The sequence below is a fragment of the Bubalus kerabau genome, chromosome 15, assembly GCF_029407905.1.
Source record: "Bubalus kerabau isolate K-KA32 ecotype Philippines breed swamp buffalo chromosome 15, PCC_UOA_SB_1v2, whole genome shotgun sequence".
Classification (NCBI taxonomy): Eukaryota; Metazoa; Chordata; class Mammalia; order Artiodactyla; family Bovidae; genus Bubalus; species Bubalus kerabau.
In genome coordinates, this window is record NC_073638.1 from 28,905,161 (window position 1) to 28,930,136 (window position 24,976).

The 24,976-nt window shown below is 40.5% G+C and overlaps 2 protein-coding genes across 7 annotated transcripts in view; one reads left to right on the plus strand and one right to left on the minus strand.

Annotated features, from left to right (window-relative positions):
* LOC129628765 (T-cell surface glycoprotein CD3 epsilon chain) overlaps positions 1-24,976 on the plus strand; it is a 75,112-nt gene that overhangs the window by 205 nt on the left and 49,931 nt on the right. The gene's annotated exons all lie outside the window — the stretch shown is intronic.
* On the minus strand, positions 1,150-12,449 carry MPZL2 (myelin protein zero like 2). Of its 6 annotated transcripts, none has more exons than XR_008702899.1 (7): positions 11,983-12,433; positions 10,726-10,892; positions 10,047-10,257; positions 7,510-7,657; positions 4,688-4,763; positions 2,881-3,006; positions 1,150-1,660 (listed from the first exon to the last, which is right to left on the minus strand). XR_008702899.1 is itself a non-coding variant. In XM_055548251.1 (6 exons), exons 1-5 carry the CDS (start codon positions 12,038-12,040, stop codon positions 2,882-2,884), a joined length of 573 nt encoding a protein of 190 aa, XP_055404226.1. In that variant the 5' UTR covers positions 12,041-12,449; the 3' UTR covers positions 1,150-1,660; position 2,881. The 6 variants fall into 6 exon arrangements, 4 of the variants coding, with proteins under 4 accessions (XP_055404226.1, XP_055404224.1, XP_055404223.1 ...); XR_008702898.1 differs by having other exon boundaries at positions 2,881-3,081; XM_055548251.1 differs by lacking the exon at positions 7,510-7,657 and having other exon boundaries at positions 10,111-10,257; positions 11,983-12,449.

Sequence of the window (24,976 nt, forward strand, 5' to 3'; positions counted from 1 at the left end):
TCACTTCCAGTCAGAGATGCTTAACTCTCAAGTAGGAGTTCATTATTCTCTTTTACTCGAAATGAAGTCGGACAGGCTTTGGAGAATTGACTTTTGTAATGGAATTCTGCAGGACTTTATCGTCTTGATCCTCTGACTCTAAGCCAGAAATCCTTTAACTCCTTACAGATTATTTTATTGAATGCTTTCGGAATAGATTCCTATGCATTTAAGAGTTCACAGGAACCCTGGAGAGTGAGTATACAGGGTCATTCAGTGAATAGATAAATTTGTATTAGGCCTTCGTGGGCTGTTTGTACAAAACTGATTTGTATTTTGTGTGTATGTGTAGCTAATACAGCATCCATCTCAGTACGTACCTAAGTTTAAATTAGGTGTCTGTTAAATTACAGGAGATTCGGGTTCGATCCCTGGGTCGGGAAGTTCCCCTGGAGAAGTAAATGGCAACCCACACCAGTAATCTTGCCTGGGAAATCCCATGGACGGAGGAGCCTGGTAGGCTACAGTCCATGGGGTCGCAAAGAGTCGGACACCACCGAGCGACTTCACTTTCTTTCATTTATATTACTGCTGACAGTGGCAATGATGAAATCATTACAAAAAGGAGCTGAGGCTTATGCTTCTTTTGGTTGGAAAAGCGAGAAAGTGTTTTCACAGTGCTTGAAGTGCAATGAAGAGGTGGTGTCAGATTCTTCTGAAAAAGAAATGGGATGGTACCTTCCTTTAATTATTAGTCAGTCTATTCTCCTGGAATCTACGCATGTTTAATGAAAGCAAGGGAACGAAAATATGCTTCAGCTTTTGGAATAGTTAATAACTTTACATTTTTCAACTTGCATTTCTTTACTAGACTTGAAAGCTGGTAGTTTTCTCTATTAAGAAGGTAATGTAAGAGTATCAGATGGAATAGATGATACTGTTCCTTCAAAAGAGTCCCCAAACTAAGTAGTTTGTTGTGCTCAATTCTGTTATTCAAAGCAATGTGAAAATTCTGTGGGAATTCATATAGGTTTATTTACCCAGTAGAAACTAATTCTATTATTGACTTCCAGACTGCTCCTTAGAAAAATTTTCAATAGAGGTAAAATACATTCCCATCAGTTTTCTGTTACCTGCTACGTAAAAATTTTAGATTTTTGTATAAGCAAATTATTTAATTGTAATGCTTTATTACTGACGGTTATTTACATAGTGTTTAAGGCACAATAAAAAATAAATTACAATACAAAAGTTCTGTTTAAGTAGAAGACACTGAACAATGGGGCTGTATTAACCCTTGAGCATTTAATCAAGACACAGAAACTACAAGTTTTGCTGGAAACAGCTCCCATGAGTTTTTAACTACCTCTTTACTCTTTATCGGAGAAGGCGATGGCACCCCACTCCAGTACTCTTGCCTGGAAAATCCTATGGGCGGAGGAGCCTGGTAGGCTGCAGTCCACGGGGTCGGGGTCGCTAAGAGTCGGACACGACTGAGCGACTTCACTTTCACTTTTCACTTTCATGCATTGGAGAAGGAAATGGCAACCCACTCCAGTGTTCTTGCCTGGAGAATCCCAGGGACCAGGAGCCTGGTGGGCTGCCGTCTATGGGGTCGCACAGAGTCGGACACGACTGAAGCGACTTAGCAGCAGCAGCAGTTACTCTTTATCCAGGCCATCTGTTTGAAGAAATATCCACTTACTATATTTTCAAAGGTTGAATGTAGAAGAAAAAAAGAAAATGTGAATGAAAGGTAATAATGGACTTTAAATCTGATTTTTAGTTTCAAAACTGGGTACTGAAACTACTTTTTTAGACAGCATAAAAAGCAAAATGAGACAGATATGAGAAGCATTTCAAGTTCATAAGTAAATTATACCAGGGTGGGTGTGTTTTTTTAGTATTGGGGGAAAAAAATCAAAGTTCATCATCTTTAAATACAAATAAACTGCTTTGAAATTCCAGTTTGTTCAAAGAAATAATATCTTCAGCCTAGTTGGTGAAAACAAAGTATCAAGCTGTATTAAAACAAAAAATAAATAAAAGAAAGAAAAAATGTAATCTCTTCCAGTTCTCAGAGCTTTGTATAACACTAGAGAAAATTATCACAACTTAGGGTTGATTTTTTTTCATTAGCCCTCAATTTTTAAATTGTAATATACTATTTCAGAATCCTTCCATTTAACTGCTTAATGATTCCAGTCTACAAATGAGCATAGATTTTTCTGTGTTGTTATAAATAATTGAATTGGAAGTGGGGAATACAGTAATCTAAACAGTCATTCACTGCTCGTGAAAAATCAGAGCACAGAAAAAAGGTGACAAGCATTTCACCTTAGCAGATCACTTAGCAGAGCACAGAAAAAAAGTGACAAGCATTTCATCCTGAGGTGGCATTTGTCAATCTATTAGCATTTATATCACCTTCCCTATTTACTCTGTGGTTTCGGCTTGTGCTACTGTAAACCTTGGGTCAACTGACCAAAAACAAACAAAAACAAAACCCTGCCATCTAGGGTATTGAAAGAAATTCAATAAAATAGGATGTGTCTCATACTTAAGGAGAGCCATAAAAATCAAACTGTTCTTTAACAGTTTGAATTTAGGATTTTCTGTTAATTAATCAAAACTCTTGAAAGAATTAGCTCACCTTTTAATCGAGCATGTGAGAAGGAAAGAATAAACATGTTAACTTTAGTAGCTAAAACGCTGCTCTAAAGAAATTAATATATCAAAGTAAACATAACAGACAGTTTGGTTTTTATCTCATTTGAGGCCAGTATATGTGAATATAAATCATAATCCACAAGGAGTGTTTAAGGGCAAAAATATAGCTTCTTAGTATATAAAACCTAGTGAGCATTTGAAAAATATTTGCACTCTGAAATTAAATAAAACCTTAGTAACAGAGCTGTTTGTGAGTCTGGTGGTATTTGCTCAAGAAGGGCCCTATGCTGGCTCCAGAGGAACGTTGCTGGTCTAGGTGGTTATATACTGCAGCGCTGGTTGGAAGGCAGGTCACAACTGAAAAAGCCAAAGAAAAGCTTCCATTAACTCCAGCTTATCTTAGGGTTCTTGTTCTGGGAAATCTTCAGCTTCCTGAAATACAAAGCAGAAGTTTAAATGGATAATGCATTTGGCAAGAGTGCAATAGGAATACCTGACATGAACATATATATATTCAGATCAGATCAGTCACTCAGTCGTGTCTGACTCTTTGCGACCCCACGAATCGAAGCATGCCAGGCCTCCCTGTCCATCACCAACTCCAGGAGTTCACTGAGACTCACGTCCACCGAGTTATATTACTAGATCTATTTTCCATTGTGAAGAAAAATATTCTTAAGTATATTTGTCCTCTCCTAATTTAACTTTTAAAAAAATTTCCTGATCTTTATTACATAGTTCTCAGAGTCAGTGTCCTTAATTCATAATCCCTGTCTTGCATAGACCCTTGGATGATCCATAGCTGCTTACTCACATATATACATTCTCTCTCTCTGTCTCCCCCCAACCCCTTTATAATAAAGAAAATCAAATATACAGAAAAGCAAAGAAGTCAGTGTGTGGAATACACTCTGACTTAATTGTATAGCTATAAATTGTACCTGCTATAAATAACATATTGGGGGGGGGGTGGCTAGAGTTTTTAAAACAAATTTCTGACATTTTACTCCCAAGTACTCCAATATGCATTTTTAAAATATGTATGTCTGCCTGTGTAAGCACAATATCTTTATTATACCTAATAAAAATTAATGATAATGCTCTAATATTATCCATATTGACATTTTTCATATTAAGACTTTCCCAATTGTACCCCCAACTCTTTTTACAACTAGTTCATTCAAACTAGTATCCATCCAGTCAAAAGTCATACACTGCACTTGATTGTATCACTCCCTTAAATTTCTTTTAATCTTAAACAGCCTCTGTCTTCATTTTCCATGCCCCTGACTTAGAAAATCTGCTTGATTTTAAAAATAGCCCTTGGTGAAAATCTCTGTGATACCAAATTTTTTTCCTAGGTTTACAATAGAATCATTTTTCTTCATACTCTGTTTTTATAAATTCTTGTGAACTTCCCCTGGAGCTTTAGGCTCTAAAATTGTGGCTCTTTTTGCAAATGATAATAGTGGGCTGACTTCAGGGAATAGAAATTATAATCGTATTAAAATAAATCAACCTACCTTTTAAGCCTAATAAACCTAAAAACTGGAAAAACAAAATTACGCACACTAAAATTAGGTTCATAGTCCCAAAAACTAAATGAGAGGAGTTGAAATCAGTTCCAAAAAATACAAAAGTTCTCTTGTCAAAATGTCAAGCATATCTATTGAGTCACTCTCTTAACTGCCATGATTAGTTTACAAGAAAAGAGCAAATATTAATTCTTTCATTTAAAAAAATTTACATATTGAAAGTTAATTTATTATTCTTGGAAGTGGTAAATATAACTCCAAAGTTTCAAATAATCATAGAATTCTCAGCTTTAATGATAGGGGGTTCTAACTTTCTAGTCCTTTGCACATAACACTCAAAGGGGAAGCCATCCATAACACAAGAAAAGACTTTTATCTCTCTGCCCAGCTCCTCTCATTTCATACAGGAAACACCGAACAATCATATCATCTAGGAGATCTACAGTAGAGATGAGATGTGCAAGTAAGCTAAGGAAAGAAATCAACCCAATTGTGAAACTTACCATGTAAGAATGTTAGTCTGTGTATTCTAAAGAAACAGAAGCCTTTTTTTCCTGGTTGAGCTTTTCTTCTTCTTTTCTGTAACATAGAAGCAGAAACCAATGTCAGTAGAACAAGACAAGGAACAAGGGAGGCAAATCTGTACACAAAGTTTCAGGTTAGATATATTCCCCCAAAGTTGTGTAAGAATTACATGCACCTGGGAGTAGATCACGCTTACAGAGCACTAAACCACTAGTACTGTCTAACTAATAATACTCATGCCTCCACTGACCCTGGGTATGTGGATTTAGACACTTTTCAGAATATTGCTAGAGGGAAGTTATCACTTGGGAACTCCAGGTATTTAAAAGATACTTTAGTTTAGCATTAGTATTCTACTTCTAATTCTACTTCTTATTCAAAAAAGAAAAAAGCATAAAGTTAAAACCAAAACAAACAAAGACAAAAAAGACTGACCTAGAAATCATGTTTATCAATTGTATTCTATTCAAATCAGCTCAGAGTTGGATTCATTAAGCTTAAAAATCAGTTCTGTTTACTATAGTAAATATTTCTTGAGGGAAAGAAACAAATGATGCTGGGACAGCTGAAAAAAATTACAACTGTGAGAGAATGAATTTGGACTCCTACTTCACACCATATAAAAGAATTAATTGAAAATGATTCAAAAAATAATAATAATAAAAGAATCAAAGGCCTAAATATAAGAACTGAACTGTAAAACTCTTAGAAGAAAACAGGCATAAATCTTTTTGACCTTGGATTAAACCATGGTTTCTTAGTATGACACCAACACAAGCAACAAAAGAAAAAATATAAACTGGAATTCTTCAAAATTTAAAACTTTTGTGCTGCAAAGGACATCAGTCACAATAATGGAAAGGCAACCCACAGAATGAGAGAAAATAATTGCAAATCCTTTATCTAATAAGGTGCTTTTGTATACTCCAAAATATATAAAGACCTTAAAAAAAATAAAAAGACAAATACCCTAACTTGGACATGGTTTCAAATATTCAAAAATTCAAATATTTAACATATTTGAGTAATATCTTTCCAAATTAGATATTAAAATAGCCAATAAACACATGGAAAGATGCCCAACATCATTAGTCATTAGAAAAATACAAATCAAAACCTTAATGAGATACCACTTCACACACACTTAGATAGCTGTAATCAAAAGGACAGACAATACAAGTGGTGTTGAGGATGTGGACAAACTGGAACCCTCATAGGTTGCTGGTGGGAATATGAAAAGGTGCAGCTGTTTTGGAAAACAGTCCAGCAATTCCTCAAGAAGGTAACATAGAGTTACTATATATCCCAGTAATTCCACTCCTATTTATATACTCCAGAAAATTGGAAAACATATGCCTACACAGAAACTTGTAGATGAATATTCATAGTAGCATTAATCCTAATAGTCAAAAAGTGGGGAAATTTTAAATGTGCGTCAATTGAATGAAATAACAAAATGTGGGGACTAACCTAGTGGCTCAGTGGTTAAGAATTTTCCTTCCAGTGAAGGGGACGTGGGTTCAGCCCCCGGTTGGGGAACTAAGATGCCCCATGCCCTGGGGCAACTAAGCCTATGTGCCCTGCAACTAGAGAAGCCTTTCATGCTGTGAGGAAAGTTCCTATGCGCCACAACTAATACCTGACACAGCCAAGTAAATTAAAAAATAAATACTTTTTAAAAATGTGGTATATGTATACGATGGAATATAATGCAGTCACAAAAAGGAATGACATACTATAACATGGTTTAACCTTGAAAGCATTATACTAAGTCAATGAAGCCAGGCATAAAAGGTCACATATTTTTTTAAATAATAAAAAAATAAAAATTTTTTCAAATTAAAAAAATATAATTTTTTTAAAAAGGTCACATGTTATACGATTCTCTTTACATGAAATGTCCAGAACAGGCAAATCCATACAGACAGAAAGCAGATTGATTAGTAGCTGTCAGGGGCAGGGTGGGAGAGGAAGATAGGGAGTGATAGCTAAAAGGTATGGAGTTTCTTTCGGAGGTGATGAAAATGTTCTGGAATTAGTGGTAATGGTTACACAGCTTTGTGAACATTAAATAATGAATTTTATTATATGTAAATTTTATCTAAAAAAAAAAAAAAATATATATATATAGTGTACCTTACATCAGCATGGCTGACTTTCCTAGGCATTGATTCAGAGGCCCTGCTGACAGCCCAGTGGTTCTTAGGAATGTATGCTTTACATTAAAAGGAAGGAATATCCTAGAAAAGCTTTACATAAGCAAATTTTTGTATATCAAATCCTACATAGTAAAGAAAGCCTATGATGAAATCATCCCTAAAATCAAGAAACTAAACACCCCAGAGGAAACAAACTTACAGCTACCAAGGGTGAAAGGGTGGGGGAGGGGTAAATTAGGAGTTTGGAACTAACATATACACACTATAATATATAAAATAGTGAACCAACAAGGACCTACTGTATAGCACAGGGAAATATACTCAATATTTTGTAATAACCTATAAGGGAATTGAGCCTGAAAAAGAATATATATATATATGTGTGTATGTAAATAATTGAATCACTTTATTGTACACCTGAAACTAACACAACAGTGTAAATCAACTGTATTTTGATACAGAAAAAGCTAAAGTTACTAATTCACACCCTAATTTATCCATCCTGTGAATTTGAATTCTGTATGAGATTTACCCAAAAGAAAGGACATTTGTTCAAGAATGATTTAGCCCTGCTATAAAATACCAAGAGTTGCCAGAAAACAGTGTTAGAAGAAGACTTTTCCAGAACTGCCCAGCCTTACGGTTTTATCTCCACCACTCTATGCGCTCTTTCAGCCCGTCGCTTTTTCCGGAAATGCTGGAAGAGGACCACCACAATTACTATTATGACCATCAGTGCACAAGCGGAGCCAATGGCCAGAGCCAGGAAGTGGATCTCAGAGAAGCGTACTGTAAGGAGAAAAGATCAAGTTGGGATTCTGAAAAGAGGAGGCCTGTGATGAAATCTAAAGATATAATAGGGATGTGTTTTCATCCTTAAATGAAATATTCCTTTCTTCTACCATATTAAGTGTGTAAACTCTGGAAGCAATAGGAAAGCCATACAGACTCCTTTAGTGGTTCTCAAACTATGGTCCTAGGAGGAGCAGCTACAGAATGACTTGAGAACTTCAAAAGGCGAGTTCCATCAGGCCCCACCGCAGATCTACCCAATTACAGGTGGGGCCCAGCAACGCGTTCTAACTTGTCCTCCAGGTGATTCTGTTGCATGCAAAAAATTTGAGAATTACTGGGGCAGGTAACCTAGCTAATGGGGTAAGGTTATTGCTGACCTAATCAAATCCAGTGTTTATTTCTCCCTGAATCCTCCTCACCTCTGTCATTCAGTCATTTATTCAGGTTTATTAAGAGTCCTAGTAATAAAAGTCCTTTATTAGGACTTTTATTTTTACTTTTATTATGTCCTAGCACTTTTTGGTAGAAATACAAAGCCAGAAAAGACATTACCTTCAAGGAACTGATGCCCACAGGAAAGAGAGGCAAGTAACTGTACTCTAGTGGATCAGTGAGGTAAGAGAGAACCCAGAGGGAAGGGTCCCTAAACAAGGTTAGAGACTGTGAAGTCTGGGTCTCTTGATTTTGAGCTTGATTTCTGATCTAAATTTCAAAAAACCTAGAGCTAGAAAGGACATTAGCGAATATCTAGCCCAGGGGTTCCCCAGCCTCATGTCTGTAAAGGAAGACGGCAGGGAAGCGGGGGTGAAGGAGAACAAACCCACGAAATCCATGTCAGATTGTGTGCCTTGTTTGAGGTAAACAGGGCTTAGGGGTTAGGCTTTCATAGGTCCTCAGAGGAGTCATCCCAGTATGTTTAAGACCCATGGGTTCTTAGCTACCTGTTCATTTCGCAAAGAAGAAACTGAGATCCAAAGACATTACATTACTTCTTTCCACACTCAAATGACTTCTCCAAAGTCACACAGCTCTCTGTTGATAGGGCCTTGAAGGATGATGCTAGGACTAAAAGGATTTCATACCATTTTATAGGCTTTTGTGTTTTGGATAGTAACGTATTGGTTAAGAGAATACACCAACGACAGCTAGGTTAAAATACCAGCTCCTATGTGACTTGGGTAGTTAACTTCTTTGAGCCTCAGTTTCTTCAATGTATAAAGTAGAGATAACAATACTCATTTCTTGAGTTCTTATAAAAAAATAAAATTGCTTATGTAAACTGTTCCACGCTGTGCCTGCACATAATACTTTCAATATATGTTAGCTATTATAATTTTCAGTACAATTCAGACTTTGGGGATTTTTACTTTTATTATGTCATTTTATCCTCATCATAATCTTAGCTCTATTATTCTCACTTTACAGAAGAAAAAAATTTATTTACAGCTGATAAACTGTAGCAGTGACTCAGACCCAAATTTACAACTGTTAAGTTTTGTGGTCTTTACTTTATGTTATCTGACAGTTTTCTAGGTTGTCCTTTCTAGGCCTGCAGGCAATACAGTGCATTAGATGGAGCACAGTTTTGGAGATAGAGATGCTTGGGTTTGAGTTCTGAGTGACTCCATTTATCTGCTCCATGACTTTGGACAAGTGACTTAACCTGTATGAGCACTGGTTTCCTCATTAGTAAGATGGGGGGAGGGGAGCACTAAGAGCACAGTGGATTGATGTGTGTAAAGATTAGACCGAGGATGCTGTGGCTGGACGGCATCGCCAACTCAACGGACATGAGCTTGAGCAAACCCCAGGAGATGGTGAAGGACAGGGAAGCCTGGCACGCTGTAGTCCATGGGGTCGCTGCAGTCCATGGGGTCGCAAAGAGTTGGACATGACTTAGCACTGAACAACAAAGATTAGATGCGTTACATAAATCTCCCTGCATGTGGGAAGGGCTCAATAAACAATAGCTACCATTATTGGTAGCTACTTCCAACAGTGAGTGTGAGAATTAAATGAGATGGTACATGTCAAGCACTTTGGACAGTGGGTAGGTACTCAATAGTATCTTGTGACTAAGTGAGTGGATGAATGGGCTTATTGTTAGCCTTTTATCAGAGAGTTGCTTCCTCTCCCTTTCACGATCTCAATGCCATTTTTGTAACCGATTCCCTAGGTCCCTTTGCCTCATTTTCTGTTTCTTTCCACAGCCAAACAAAGCCTTTCTCTTTTTACCCCAGGACTCTTAACTCTTCCTCTGCAATCTCCAGATCCAAAGAGTTGGTCCTCCTCTCTTACTCTTTCAGCCATCACAAAACTTTGCCCCTCTGTTTTCTACAAGCTCTCATTCTTTCCAAAAACAGCTTGTCTCTGCATCACCTACCAGTCTGCACGACACTGAGCTGGATCTCCCCGACCAGCCCATCAACGTCAGGCGGGTTCTTCACCTGACAGGTGTATGTCCCGTTGTCATCAAACTGCAGCTTCCAGAGGAGGATGGAGACGTCATACCGCTCAGGGTTCCCATCCCAGGCCACTCGGTCCTTGAAGCGCCCACTCATGGGCTTGAAGGGATCCACATGGTAGTAGAAAACCTAGAGAGGAGCCACGACCAGAGGTGTTACTCGGCGCCTGGGCAGGGAGACAGACGGCAGGAGCAGACGAGAGACACCGGGGTGTCCCTGGCAGCCCAGGGGTTGACTCTTCACCTTCCAGTGCACGGGGTGTGGGTTTGATCCCTGGTTCCCATGTGCCTCGTGGCCAAAATACCAAAACAATAAGGCAGAAACAGTATTGGAGCACATCCAAAAAAGACTTTTTAAATGGTCCACATCAAAAAAAAACAAAAAAAATCTTCAAAAGAGAAACACCAGCAAGCCTGACTGTCCGGTCTGCAGCTCTCCTGCAACAACCTCTTGCTTTCCCCTTCACCAGCCTCCCAGTTCTGTCTCTGTGCCAAGAATCATTCCCCAGCTTTACCCTGTGCTTATCGCCAAGAAAAATACAAAAGGGCCAGGAGAAATGGACTGGCTTATTTTTCTAATCAAGGGCCCCAAACTTACAAACTGCTCAGGGCCCCCATCTCGAGGACGGAAATTCCAGGTCACCGTGAGAGCATCACCCACTGGGGCAAAGCTGGAGAAAGTGCATTTTAACCGAACATCTGTCCCATTGACAGCCTCCAGCACGCGGGGAGTGTAAATTTCCACAGCTGCTATTGGCCAAAGAGCTGCAATGGAAAAAAGGCAATGAAGGGTTAACAGGAGATGTGTCTTAAGAGAATTTCTGCTGACACTACCAAAATAAAGGTCTGAGCAGGATGTTCTTGCCTGGAGAATCCCAGGGATGGCGGGGCCTGGTGGGCTGCCGTCTATGGGGTCGCACAGAGTTGGACACGACTGAAGCGACTTAGCAGCAGCAGCAGCAGGGCATCCAACAGATGTGAGATGCCCCAGCTCTCACTCAAACTCAGCTTCACCCACCATGTATTCCTACCTACATGTAACCTTGACCCTCCCATTCCTTTAACAACTAAAAATAGCACACAGTAAACTTTACTTAGCAGTCACACTTTCTCTAAAACACGATACCCTGGCCTCATGGTACACACTTCAAAACTGCTCTAACAAACTATAAACATTGGCAAATAAGATTGAAGGCAGAAACAAAAAAATTAAAACTAATCAGAACATGAATTAGACCTCTGTTCAGATTAACCATAATATGTTATATGTATAATGGTCCCCTAGCAGTAAGTTTTCCAGAAAGGGTCCTTGTTAAGTGAATTTCCTACTATTCCTAGTCTTCTGGAAAAAAACGGAATTAATCAGCCCCAGACAATTTAGCTTGCTTGTACGGCTGGAACCTTTATACCATGTAGCGTTTTTTTAGCATGATATTTACATTTAGTATGTGCATGTTGGGGCAGTTAGCAAGCCAAAGTGGGTCTCTCTCCTTAACCATCTCTGCTTTCCCAGTGCTGTCCAGAGTCTCAGACAAGACCCACACACAGAAATCCAAGAGCCGGGTTCTGCCTGTAGTGGGAGGTGGAGAGCAGCCACCAAAAAATGGAGTGTAACCTGAGATTAGAGAACCCTCTCTGTGCCCCAATCACTGGCAACCAGAACGCACCTAAACCTGTTTTTCCAAATGCAGTTCCCCCAAAACAACCCCCACTTCAGTTTCATTAAAGTCAACATTAAAGCAAAATATAACTGGCTCAGGCTCCAGTAAAAGACTCTTGCAACTTCTGGGACAATGAGCTAACTTTATAGGGTAGGCAGTGGAGGAAATGCTCAGAGAAGCTCGTGAGCTCTTACCTGTGAGCTGTAAGCCAAGGAGAAAAAGCACAGCACGCGTAGGGCTCTTGCCATACATGAGGGAAACCCAGCCCTGGCCCCAGAGACCAGACCGGGCAGACCAAGAGTGCCAGCACCCTGCCAAGGCCACTCCTGGCGGAGAGAGCGCCTCGGCGTTTTTCCGGAGAAAGGAGTCTGTCGTCTCACCTGTGGGAACCTGAGCACCCGTGCCTGTGAGTCATTCCTGCTCTGCCGGTGCACTTTGCTGGAATGAAAGGTGGGGCTTCAGCTCCCAACACCCTCCTCCCCTCCTTCCTTGCCTCCCTTCCACCCTCCCGCTACAGACACGTCTACGCAAAGTCCCAGACTCTGCAGATCTGTCTTTTCAGCTCATCTGGACCCTGGCCTCTGGATGGCCTCAGAAACAGCCAGAGGAGGTGGTGCCTGTCTGAAAGGTCCCAGGCTGCTTTGGGTCTGGCCCACATGCACACATTTTAAAAAAATGCATGTGGGCCAGGTTTTAAGCTTGCCTAAGAAGTGAATGTTGAACTTACCTGCAGTGATTTCACTTATCAAAGCACCGCCCTCAGGCCACAGTAGCCTGAACTGGATTACCACCTCCAAAATAATCAGAATTCCTTAGGACCCTCTGTATTCAAAAAGTCCTAGAGTTTGTATACTTGATTTTAACCAAATGTTACCACAAGGATCCCTGCGTTTTTTCTAGCTGGTAGATTTCCCCTGAAAACCCCCTTCCCCCTCCACCCCACCCCCGTCTAAAACAGACTGACCAAAATAAATCTCAGACTTTAATGACCCTTTATGTTTGAAGGATGTAAAGAGGAATCGTGTGCTATCTCAAGACACTTTGGAAAGCGCTTTCATTGACACGACACTGCCCTGAAAAGTGTTCCCATTTCACCAGTGAAGACAGACACTAAAAACCCAGAGGTGATTTATTTGCACAACCAATAGGTAGCAGAACTGGAACTTTTTTTTACTTTTTTTTTTTTTTGGCCACACAGCATGTGGGATCTTAGTTCCCCAGGGATCAAACCCATGCCCCCCTGCAGTGGAAGTGTATGCCTGTTAACCACTCGACTGCCAGGGGAGTTCTCTTTTTTGCCCTAGTCTAGTGCTCTTTCCACAAAAATCATAGCTCATGTGAGCAATCAGACAGAGGATCCTCAAGAAAAGCTTTTCCCAATAACTTTTTTGTACTTCAGGTTTTATTTGCCATTTTGGGGGCAGTCAACTGTCTGAGAAATCTGAAGAACTGAAGATTTGAAGTGAGACAAGGTGTCTCCTTGTCTGTAAGGATGAGGGGTAATTGTTACAAATTAGTGAAGCTGTATGGAAACTCAGTAGAAGGAGGATGAAAGTTACCCATGCAATTAAGAAGTAATCTCTTACTGCCCTAGGTCCAGGGTTTAATCCCTGAGTGGGGAACTAAGATCCCACAATCCGCGTGGCACGGCCAAAAAGAAAAGAAGCAGGTTTGACCAGTAATCCGACCCAGAACAGAAGAAATGAATTGCTATCCCTGGATTAGCAATCTAGAAACTCTTAAGTGATTCATAAAATCTCCCAGTGAAACCGCAGAACAAAGAAGTTTCTAGGACCGAGAGGAAGGGGCAAGCTGACTAGAAAAAATAAAACCGCATAAAGAGGGAAGCAAAGAGAAAATTCCACCCAAAGAGGCAGATTACAGAAGAAAAGAGCAAAAGAGAGAAAAGCAGCAGGAGAAAGATGTGTCATAAAAAAAAGTTAACAACAACCAAAATAGCCCCCATCAGAACTGAGAAATCAGGGGCTCCACATGTGAAGAGGCGTGGTATCCCAGCCTGAGTGTCTTGGGAAGAGTGTTCTGAACACAGGATGTTTGGCTCCTTTGTCAGCCTCTAGGTCAGAAATCACACACGCACAGTCAGCAGTCAACCTCAAATCAGAATGCTGGGGAAACATTTTAAACGGTGATAGAATAAAAGAGCCTTCCTGGCATGCAGGTCCAAGAGGTTCAGCTCCAGGAGCCAGAAAGAAAAGCAGTTAAGGAAACCTGAGCCTTGGCTGGCTTTCATCTTGCAGGGTAGTGCAGCTCTAAAGGAAGGAGAGGAGAAGCCTAAGGTTTTGAAGTCTACCACAAACTGCAAATTTTTGGTGAGGTAGAGTTATCATAGGGCTCAGGGGATGCAGCACACAGCAGCAGGAGAGGAATCAGGGCAGGAAGAGCTGAACACACTGTCGTCAGGAGGGAAAACTCTTCCTCCCCACCCCACCCTAGGTAGCCAGGCGGCCCTGAGAGCAGGCAGACAGCGCTGCTCTGGGAGTTAGCCGCTGCCCAGAGCCCATTCCTCCTCAGCAGAGTTCAAGTTCCTGGCGGGGTGCCCAACAACGCCCAATTCCTTCCAGTTAACAGCAGAGTCACCCGGTTCCCCTCCCTGGGTGGGGAGGGGAGAGGCTAAGGGCTGGACTTGCTAAGTAGAGAAAACACTCAAGAAAAAGGCCTGTCCCTAAGAGTCCCCAGAGTGCCGTTCAGCAGGACTCTGATCAGAGATGGAGGCACCTGGATGAGGCCTTAGTTACAGTTTGTATCTGGGCAATTGAGAGAAAAAGAAGAGGACTTCTGGAGATTGAAAGGAAGAGAAATGGACTCCCCTGGTTGCCCAGTGGATAGGTGTCCGCCTGCCAATGCAGGGGACACGGGTTCAACTCCTGGTCCTGGAAGATTCCACATGCCACGGAGCAACCAAGTCCATGTGCCACGACTACTGAGCCCACACGCTAGAGCCTGTGCTCTGCACAAGAGAGGCATCACTGCAAGGAGAAGCCCCCGCTCATCACAGCTAGAGAAAGCCCACATGCAGCAACAAAGACCCAGTGCAACCAAAAAAAAAAAATTATAAAGGAAGAAAAGTAAAGTTTTCAGAGACATCACTTTGTCTCTTTAAACTTTTCCAGAGAAAAATTCTGATTGTCATTAAAATTTTACGGTATACTCAGTTTTGAAAGCACCTCATCTATCCCTCCCCCTACACATTCCCTAAAAAATATTTCTTTTTTTTTTCCAAATTCACTTACTTATATATTCATTTGGCTATTCCTGGGTCTTTTGAACTGTGGTGTTGGAGAAGACTCTTGAGAGTCCCTTGGACTGCAAGGAGATCCAACCAGTTCATCCTAAAGGAGATCAGTCCTGGGTGTTCATTGGAAGGACTGATGCTGAAGCTGAAACTCCAATACTTTGGCCACCTGATGTGAAGAGCTGACTCATTTGAAAAGACCCTGATGCTGGGAGGGATTGAGGGCAGGAGGAGAAGGGGACGACAGAGGGTGAGATGGTTGGATGGCATCACCGACTCAATGGACATGAGTCTGGGTGAACTCTGGGAGTTGGCGATGGACAGGGAGGGCTGGCATGCTGTGGTTCATGGGGTCTCAATGAGTTGGACATGACTGAGCGACTGAACTGAACTGAACTGATACCTGGGTCTTAGTTGTGGCATGTGGAATCTAGTTCCCCAACTGGTGTCAAACTCAGGCCCCCTGCATTGGGAGCCCACACTCTTAGCCACTGGACTGCTACGGAATTCCCTCCTAAAAATATTTCTAGTGGGTACCTAGGCTTTGGTCAGTAGGAAACTCACTGGGGGCTCAGAAGACAAAAAGGTTAATTGACCTGTATCAATATATGTAAAAATTGTTGTCTTAGCACCCTAGGCAAAAAAAAATTTTTTTTCACTACAAGATGAAAATAACATTCTGTGAAGCAAGGAAAACATATAATTTAGCTCTTAGGGAGGTTCAAATAAAGTATTTATTTACTCAAAAGTTTTGGTCCATATGTCTTTCTTACTAGAAAAGCTTTATGAAATTTTTATTACTGTGTTGCTGGGCTAGAAATGCAAAGTAGAATTAGACATTTCTGCCTGGGGCTGGGGCAGGGAGGAATCAGTCTGAAGAGGATTGGAAGGTGGAGGGTGGATGTAAACAAGTAATCACCATTTTTGTGACTTTTGACCCAGCCCTGAAAGGATGAATAGAGAGGAGAAGCAGATGGGTGGAATGTGGTATCCACAGGATTGTATACATTTAATCCCTAAGCCGTGTCTTTGCAACCCCATGGACTGTAGCCTGACAGGCTCCTCTGTCCATGGGATTTCCCAGGCCAGAATACTGGAGTGGGTTGCCATTCCTTCTCCAGGGGATCTTCCTGACCTAAGGATTGAACCCGCATTTCTTGTATTGCAGGCAGACTTCTGCATTGCGGGCAGAAGACCTTCTAAACCAGAAAAAGTTAAAAAAAAAAAAAAGGGAAAAAGAACTGTAGATTGGAATTGTTGGTTAGGGAAGGCTGGGAGTCTGAGTCTTCAGAAAACAGGTAAAAAGTTTAACTTTCATTGTGGCTCCTAGGCCAGGGGCCTATGAGACAGTTGGTAGAGTATGTGCTGGTTGATGACTCAAAGCTTTCCCTTCTCACTTTTTAAAAAACCATTAAAATAAATTCAAGTATAGTTAATTTGCAACACTGTGTTAGTTGCAAACATGAGTGTGTGTGTGTGTGTGTCTGTGTGTGTGTGTAGCCACTCAGTCATGTCCTACTTTTTGCAACTTCATGGATGGTAGCCTGCCAGGCTGCTCTTTCCTTGGAATTCTCCAGGCAAGAATACTGTAGTGGGGTGCCATTTCCTTCTCCAGGGGTTCTTCCCTATCCCGTGATCGAACCCATATTTCTTGCATTGCAGGCAGACTCTTCAAAGATCAGTTCAGTTCAGTTCAGTTGCTCAGTCATGTCCGACTCTTTGCAACCCCATGAATCACAGCAGGCCAGGCCTCCCTGTCCATTACCAACTCCCGGAGTTCACTCAAACTCATGTCCATTGAGTCAGTGATGCCATCCAGCCATCTCATCCTCTGTCACCCCTTCTCCTCCTGCCCCCAATCCTTCCCAGCATCAGAGTCTTTTCCGATGAGTCAACTCTTCGCATGAGGTGGCCAAAGTATTGGAGTTTCAGCTTCAATATCAGTCCTTCCAAAGAACACCCAGGACTGATGTCCTTTAGAATGGACTGGTTGGATCCCCTTGCAGTCCAAGGGACTCCCAAAAGTCTTCTCCAACACCACAGTTCAAAAGCATCAATTCTTCAACACTCAGCTTTCTTCACAGTCCAACTCTCACATCCATACATGACCACTGGAAAAATCATAGCCTTGACTAGACGAACCTTTGTTGGCAAAGTAGTATCTCTGCTTTTGAATATGCTGTCTAGGTTGGTCATAACTTTCCTTCCAAGGAGTAAGCGTCTTTTAATTTCATGGCTGCAATCACCATCTGCAGTGATTTTGGAGCCCCCAAAAATAAAGTCTGACACTGTTTCCACTGTTTCCCCATCTATTTCCCATGAAGTGACGGGACCAGATGCCATGATCTTAGTTTTATGAATGTTGAGCTTCAAGCCAACTTTTTCACTCTCCTCTTTCACTTTCATCAACAGGCTTTTTAGTTCCTCTTCACTTTCTGCCATAAGGGTGGTGTCATCTGCATATCTGAGGTTATTGATATTTCTCCCAGCAATCTTGATTTCAGCTTGTGCTTCTTCCAGCCCAGCGTTTCTCATTATGTACTCTGCATATAAGTTAAATAAGCAGGGTGATGATATACAGCCTTGATGTACTCCTTTTCCTATTTGGAACCAGGCTGTTGTTCCATGTCCAGTTCTAACTGTTGCTTCCTGACCTGCATACAGGTTTCTCAAGAGGCAGGTCAGGTGGTCTGGTATTCCCATCTCTTTGAGAATTTTCCACAGTTTATTGTGATCCACACAGTCAAAGGCTTTGGCATAGTCAATAAAGCAGAAATAGATGTTTTTCTGGAACTCTCTTGCTTTTTTGATGATCCAGAGGATGTTGGCAATTTGATCTCTGGTTCCTCTCCCTTTTCTAAAACCAGCTTGAACATCTGGAAGTTCACGGTTCACATACTGCTGAAGCCTGGCTTGGAGAATTTTGAGCATTACTTTACTAGCGTGTGAGATGAGTGCAATTATGTGGTAGTTTGAGCATTCTTTGGCATTGCCTTTCTTTGGGATTAGAATGAAAACTGACCTTTTCCAGTCTTGTGGCCACTGCTGAGTTTTCCAAACTTGCTGGCATATTGAGTGCAGCACTTTCACAGCATCATCTTTCAGGATTTGAAGTAGCTCAACTGGAATTCCGTCACCTCTAGTAGCTTTGCTCATAGTGATGCTTTCTAAGGCCCACTTGACTTCACATTCCAGGATGTCTGGCTCTAGCTGAGTGATCACACCATCGTGATTATCTGGGTCGTGAAGATCTTTTTTGTACAGTTCTTCTGTGTATTCTTGCCACCTCTTCTTAATATCTTCTACTTCTGCTAGGTCCATAACATTTCTGTCCTTTATCGAGCCCATCTTTGCATGAAATGTTCCCTTGGTATCTCTAATTTTCTTCAAGAGATCTCTAGTCTTTCCCATTCTGTTGTTTTCCTCTATTTCTTTGCATTGATCGCTGAGGAAGGCTTTCTTATCTCTCCTTGCTATTCTTTGGAACTCTGCATTCAGATGTTTATATCTTTCTTTTTCTCCTTCGCTTTTCGCTTCTCTTCTTTTCACAGCTATTTGTAAGGCCTCCTCAGACAGCCATTTTGCTTTTTTGCATTTCTTTTCCATGGGAATGTCTCTCAAAAATGAGAGAGGATGTCAAAGTCCTAGATGAGAGATGGGCTCTCAGCCCAAGGGAGACATGTGTTCGCTTGGGTCCTCCTCCTTGCCTCAAATTTCCTACAGATGGTCCAGGGCAAGTTAGGATCTGAAACTGAGCTCTACTTAGTAAAAGCGTGGGCAGGAATGTGCTCCTATCTCTCCGTCTTTTGGCAGCTGATGTGAACACTTCCCCAGTAAAACCTCAGACTCTTTTTTCTTAATTATAGAGAAGAGGCATCATAATCTAATTAACCAGCCCAAGGAAGAGAGTCTGAAGTTTAACCCTTCATATTCTAAAGAGACGTTAGATGGATTTGCACAGAGCTGGATAGATGGGGTGTCTTTAAGATAACCTTGAAAAGTCTCCCAGGAAGATAAAGAATCCTCAATGGATGCATCTGCCTATCTCCCTGTTTATCATCTGCACCACATCTAAGTAATGGAGGAGAATTTACATTTATATAGTGTTTATTGATGAATTCAGTATCTCTTGTTTACCAGGACCAACTTTCATCCTTAAGAAAAGAAATAGTGACTTCCTTCTTCTTTTCTTCTGTTTTGCTATTAAATACTAGAATCATGAGGCAGAGGAACTGGAGTCCAGATCCAACCTTGGCCACTTACTCGCTATGTGACCTTGGGCAGATATTTAATTCTCTGTGCCTCAATTATCTTACATGAGAAATGAGAATAATAATTTCTTCCCCATACGCTTGGTGTAAGAATCAGGTGAAATGCTATATTTAAGTAAAGCTCTATGCTCAGTTCCCACAGAAATTTACACTCAGTAAATTTAGTTGCTTGTGGTTATACTCAGTTGGCTTTTGAAAGCTGTTCCCATGACCATGTTGAAAAAAGGTCTAGCAGTTTTTTGTTTGTCTTTTGGCTGTGCTGGGTCTTTGTTGCTGCAGGCACGCTTTCTCTAGCCGTGGCAAGTGGGGGCTACTTCCTAGTTGTGACGTGCGGGCTTCTCATTATGGTGGCTTCTGTTGTTGCAGAGCACTGGCTCTAGGCGCATGGGCTTCAGTAGTTGTGGTGCTGGGGCTTAGCTGTCCCAAGGCATGTGGGATCTTCCCAGGCCAGGGATTGAACCCATGTGCCCTATATTGGCAGGTGGATTCTTAACCACTGGACCACAAAGGTGAAGTCCAAAAGGTCTAGCAGTTTCTTATAAAGCTAAGCTTCATATAAAGCTAATCACCTTAGCAATTCCACTCCCTAAGCCTTAGTATTTATCCATGAGAGATGAATATACCCACAAAAAGGTTTGTATAAGACTATTTGAAGAAGCTTTATTCATATTAAGCCCAAACTGGAAACAGCCCAAGGGTCCATCAACAGATAAATACTCTGCAGAATACTCATGCCTTGGGATACTACTCAACAATCAATTCAGTTCAGTTCAGTTGTGCAGTAGCATCCAACTCTTTGTGACCCCATGGACTGCAGCACGCCAGGCTTCACTATCCATCAACAACTCCCCAAGTCCACCCAAACCCATGTCGACTGAGTCGGTGATGCCATCCAACCATCTCATCCTCTGTCGTCCCCTTCTCCTCTCACCTTCAATCTTTCCCAACATCAGGGTCTTTTCCAATGAGTTAGTTCTTCGCATCAGGTGGCCAAAGTATTGGAGCTTCAGCTTCAGCATCAGTCCATCCAATGAATATTCAGGACTGATTTCCTTTAGGATGGACTGGTTGATCTCCTTGCAGTCCAAGGGACTCTCAAGAGTCTTCTCCAGCAATAAAAAGGAATAAACTACTGATACATACAGCCACATTGATGAATCTCAAATATATTATGTGGAACAAAATTAGCCAGACATAAAGTAGTACTTACTCTTTGATTCTATTTATATGAAGTTCTAGAACAGGCAAAACTAATGTTTGGTGGAAAAATATCCTAATGGTGTTTCCCTTGGGCAAGTGGGGGAAGGGATTGACTGGACAGGCATGAGGGGAATTTCTAGAGTGATATTTATGTTCTGCATCTTTTGTTGTTGTTGTTGTTGTTTTAATTTAAATTTATTTGTTTTAATTGGAGGTTAATTACTTTACAATATTGTATTGGTTTTGCTATACATCAACATGAATCTGCCACAGGTATACACGTGTTCCCCATCCCGAACCCCCCTCCCTCCTCCCTCCCCATATCATCCCTCTGGGTCGTCCCAGTGCACCAGCCCCAAGCAACCAGTATCATGCATTGAACTTGGACTGGTGATTCATTTCATATATGATATTATACATGTTTCAATGCCATTCTCCCAATTCATCCCACCCTCTCCCTCTCCCACAGAGTCCAAAAGACTGTTTTATACATCTGTGTCTCTTTTGCTGTCTCGCACACAGGGTTATCGTTACCATCTTTCTAAATTCTATATATATGCATTGCTGCTGCTGCTGCTAAGTCGCTTCAGTCTTGTCTGACTCTGTGCGACCCCATAGACGGCAGCCCACCAGGCTCCCGCGTCCCTGGGGTTCTCCAGGCAAGAACACTGGAGTGGGTTGCCATTTCCTTCTCCAATGCATGAAAGTAAAAAGTGAAAGTGAAGTCGCTCAGTCATGTCCGACTCTTCACGACCCATGGACTGCAGCCTACCAGGTTCCTCCGTCCATGGGACTTTCCAGGCAAGAGTACTGGAGTGGGGTGCCATTGCCTTCTCCGTATATATGCATTAGTATACTGTATTGGTGTTTTTCTTTCTGGCTTACTTTACTCTGTATAATAGGCTCCAGTTTCATCCACCTCATTAGAACTGATTCCAATGTATTCTTTTTAATGGCTGAGTAATACTCCATTGTTTATATGTGCCACAGCTTTCTTATCCATTCATCTGCTGATGGACATCTAGGTTGCTTCCATGTCCTGGCTATTGTAAACAGTGCTGCGATGAACATTGGGGTACACATGTCTCTTTCAATTCTGGTTTCCTTGGTGTGTATGTCCAGCAGTGGGATTGCTGGGTCATAAGGCAGTTCTATTTCCAGTCTTTTAAGGAATTTCCACACTGTTCTCCATAGTGGCTGTACTAGTTTGCATTCCCACCAACAGTGTAAGAGGGTTCCCTTTTCTCCACACCCTCTCCAGCATTTATTGCTTGTAGATTTTTGGATTGCAGACATTCTGACTGGCATGAAATGGTACCTCATTGTGGTTTTGATTTGCATTTCTCTGATAATGAGTGATGTTGAGCATCTTTTCATGTGTTTGTTAGACATCTGTATGTCTTCTTTGGAGAAATGTCTATTTAGTTCTTTGGCCCATTTTTTGATGGGGTTGTTTATTTTTCTGGAATTCAGCTGCAGGAGTTGCTTGTATATTTTTGAGATTAGTTGTTTGTCAGTTGCTTCATTTGCTATTATTTTCTCCCATTCTGAAGGCTGTCTTTTCACCTTGCTTATAGTTTCTTTTGTTGTGCAGAAGCTTTTAAGTTTAATTAGGTCCCATTTGTTTATTTTTGCTTTTATTTCCAATATTCTGGGAGGTGGGTCATAGAGGATACTGCTGTGATGTATGTTGGAAAGTGTTTTGCCTATATCCTCCTCTAGGAGTTTTATAGTTTCTGGTCTTACGTTTAGATCTTTAATCCATTGTGAGTTTATTTTTGTGTATGGTGTTAGAAAGTGTTCTAGTTTCATTCTTTTACAAGTGGTTGACCAGTTTTCCCAGCACCACTTGTTAAAGAGATTGTCTTTTCTCCATTGTATATTCTTACCTCCTTTGTCAAAGATAAGGTGTCTATAGGTGCATGGATTTATCTCTGGGCTTTCTATTTTGTTCCATTGATCTATATTTCTGTCTTTGTGCCAGTACCATACTGTCTTGATGACTGTGGCTTTGTAGTAGAGCCTGAAGTCAGGCAGGTTGATTCCTCCAGTTCCATTCTTCTTTCTCAAGATCGCTTTGGCTAATTGAGATTTTTTGTATTTCCATACAAATTGTTAAATTATTTTTTCTAGCTCTGTGAAAAATACTGTTGGTAGCTTGATAAGGATTGCATTGAATCTATAGATTGCTTTGGGTAGTCTACTCATTTTCACTATATTGGTTCTTCCGATCCATGAACATGGTATATTTCTCCATCTATTAGTGTCCTCTTTGATTTCTTTCACCAGTGTTTTGTAGTTTTCTATATATAGGTCTTTAGTTTCTTTAGGTAGATATATTCCTAAGTATTTTATTCTTTTCATTGCAATGGTGAATGGAATTGTTTCCTTAATTTCTCTATTTTCTCATTATTAGTATATAGGAATGCAAGGGATTTCTGTGTGTTGATTTTATATCCTGCAACTTTACTATATTAATTGATTGGCTCTAGTAATTTTCTGGTGGAGTCTTTAGGGTTTTCTATGTAAAGGATCATGTCATCTGCAAACAGTGAGAGTTTTACTTATTCTTTTCCAATTTGGATTCCTTTTATTTCTTTTTCTGCTCTGATTGCTGTGGCCAAAACTTCCAAAACTATGTTGAATAGTAGTGGTGAAAGTGGGCACCCTTGTCTTGTTCCTGACTTTAGGGGAAAAGCTTTCAATTTTTCACCATTGAAGATAATGTTTGCTGTGGGTTTGTCATATATAGCTTTTATTATGTTGAGGTATGTTCCTTCTATTCCTGCTTTCTGGAGAGTTTCTATCATAAATGGATGTTGAATTTTGTCAAAAGCTTTCTCTGCACCTATTGAGATAATCATATGGCTTTTATTTTTCAATTTGTTAATGTGGTGTATTACATTGATTGATTTGCAGATATTGAAGACTCCTTGCATCCCTGGGATAAAGCCCACTTGGTCATGGTGTATGATCTTTTTAATGTGTTGTTGGATTGTGATTGCTAGAATTTTGTTAAGGATTTTTGCATCTATGTTCATCAGTGATATTGGCCTGTAGTTTTCTTTTTGTGTGTGTGGCATCTTTGTCAGGTTTTGGTATTAGGGTGATGGTGGCCTCATAGAATGAGTTTGGAAGTTTACCTTCCTCTGCAATTTTCTGGAAGAGTTTGAGTAGGATAGGTGTTAGCTCTTCTCTAAATTTTTGGTAGAATTCAGCTGTGAAGCCATCTGGACCTGGGCTTTTGTTTGCTGGAAGATTTCTGATTACAGTTTCAATTTCCGTGCTTGTGATGGGTCTGTTAAGATTTTCTATTTCTTCCTGGTTCAGTTTTGGAAAGTTGCACTTTTCTAAGAATTTGTCCATTTATTCCACATTGTCCATTTTATTGGCATATAATTGCTCATAGTAGTCTCTTATGATCCTTTGTATTTCTGTGTTGTCTGTTGTGATCTCTCCATTTTCATTTCTAATTTTATTGATTTGATTTTTCTCCCTTTGTTTGTTGATGAGTCTGGCTAATGGTTTGTCAATTTTATTTATCCTTTCAAAGAATCAGCTTTTGGCTTTGTTGATTTTTTCTATGGTCTCTTTTGTTTCTTTTGCATTTATTTCTGCCCTAATTTTTAAGATTTCTTTCCTTCTACTAACCCTGGGGTTCTTCATTTCTTCCTTTTCCAGTTGCTTTAAGTGTAGAGTTAGGTTATTTATTTGACTTTTTTCTTGTTTCTTGAGGTATGCCTGTATTGCTATGAACTTTCCCCTTAGTGCTGCTTTTACAGTGTCCCACAGGTTTTGGGTTGTTGTGTTTTCATTTTCATTCGTTTCTATACATATTTTGATTTCTTTTTTGATTTCTTCTGTGATTTGTTGGTTATTCAGCAGCGTGTTGTTCAGCCTCCATATGTTGGCATTTTTAATAGTTTTTCTCCTGTAATTGAGATATAATCTTACTGCATTGTGGTCAGAAAAGATGCTTTGAATGATTTCAATTTTTTTGAATTTACCAAGGCTAGATTTATGGCCCAGGATGTGGTCTATCCTGGTGAAGGTTCCATGTGCGCTTGAGAAAAAGGTGAAATTCATTGTTTTGGGGTGAAATGTCCTATAGATATCAATTAGGTCTAACTGGTCTATTGTATCATTTAAAGTTTGTGTTTCCTTTTTAATTTTCTGTTTAGTTGATCTATCCATAGGTGTGAGTGGGGTATTAAAGTCTCCCACTATTACTGTGTTATTGTTAATTTCCCCTTTCATACTTGTTAGCATTTGTCTTACATATTGCAGTGCTCCTATGTTGGGTGCATATATATTTATAATTGTTATTTCTTCTTCTTGGATTGATCCTTTGATCATTATGTAGTGTCCTTCTTTGTCTCTTTTCACAGCCTTTGTTTTAAAGTCTATTTGATCTGATATGAGTATTGCTACTCCTGCTTTCTTTTGGTCTCTATTTGCATGGAA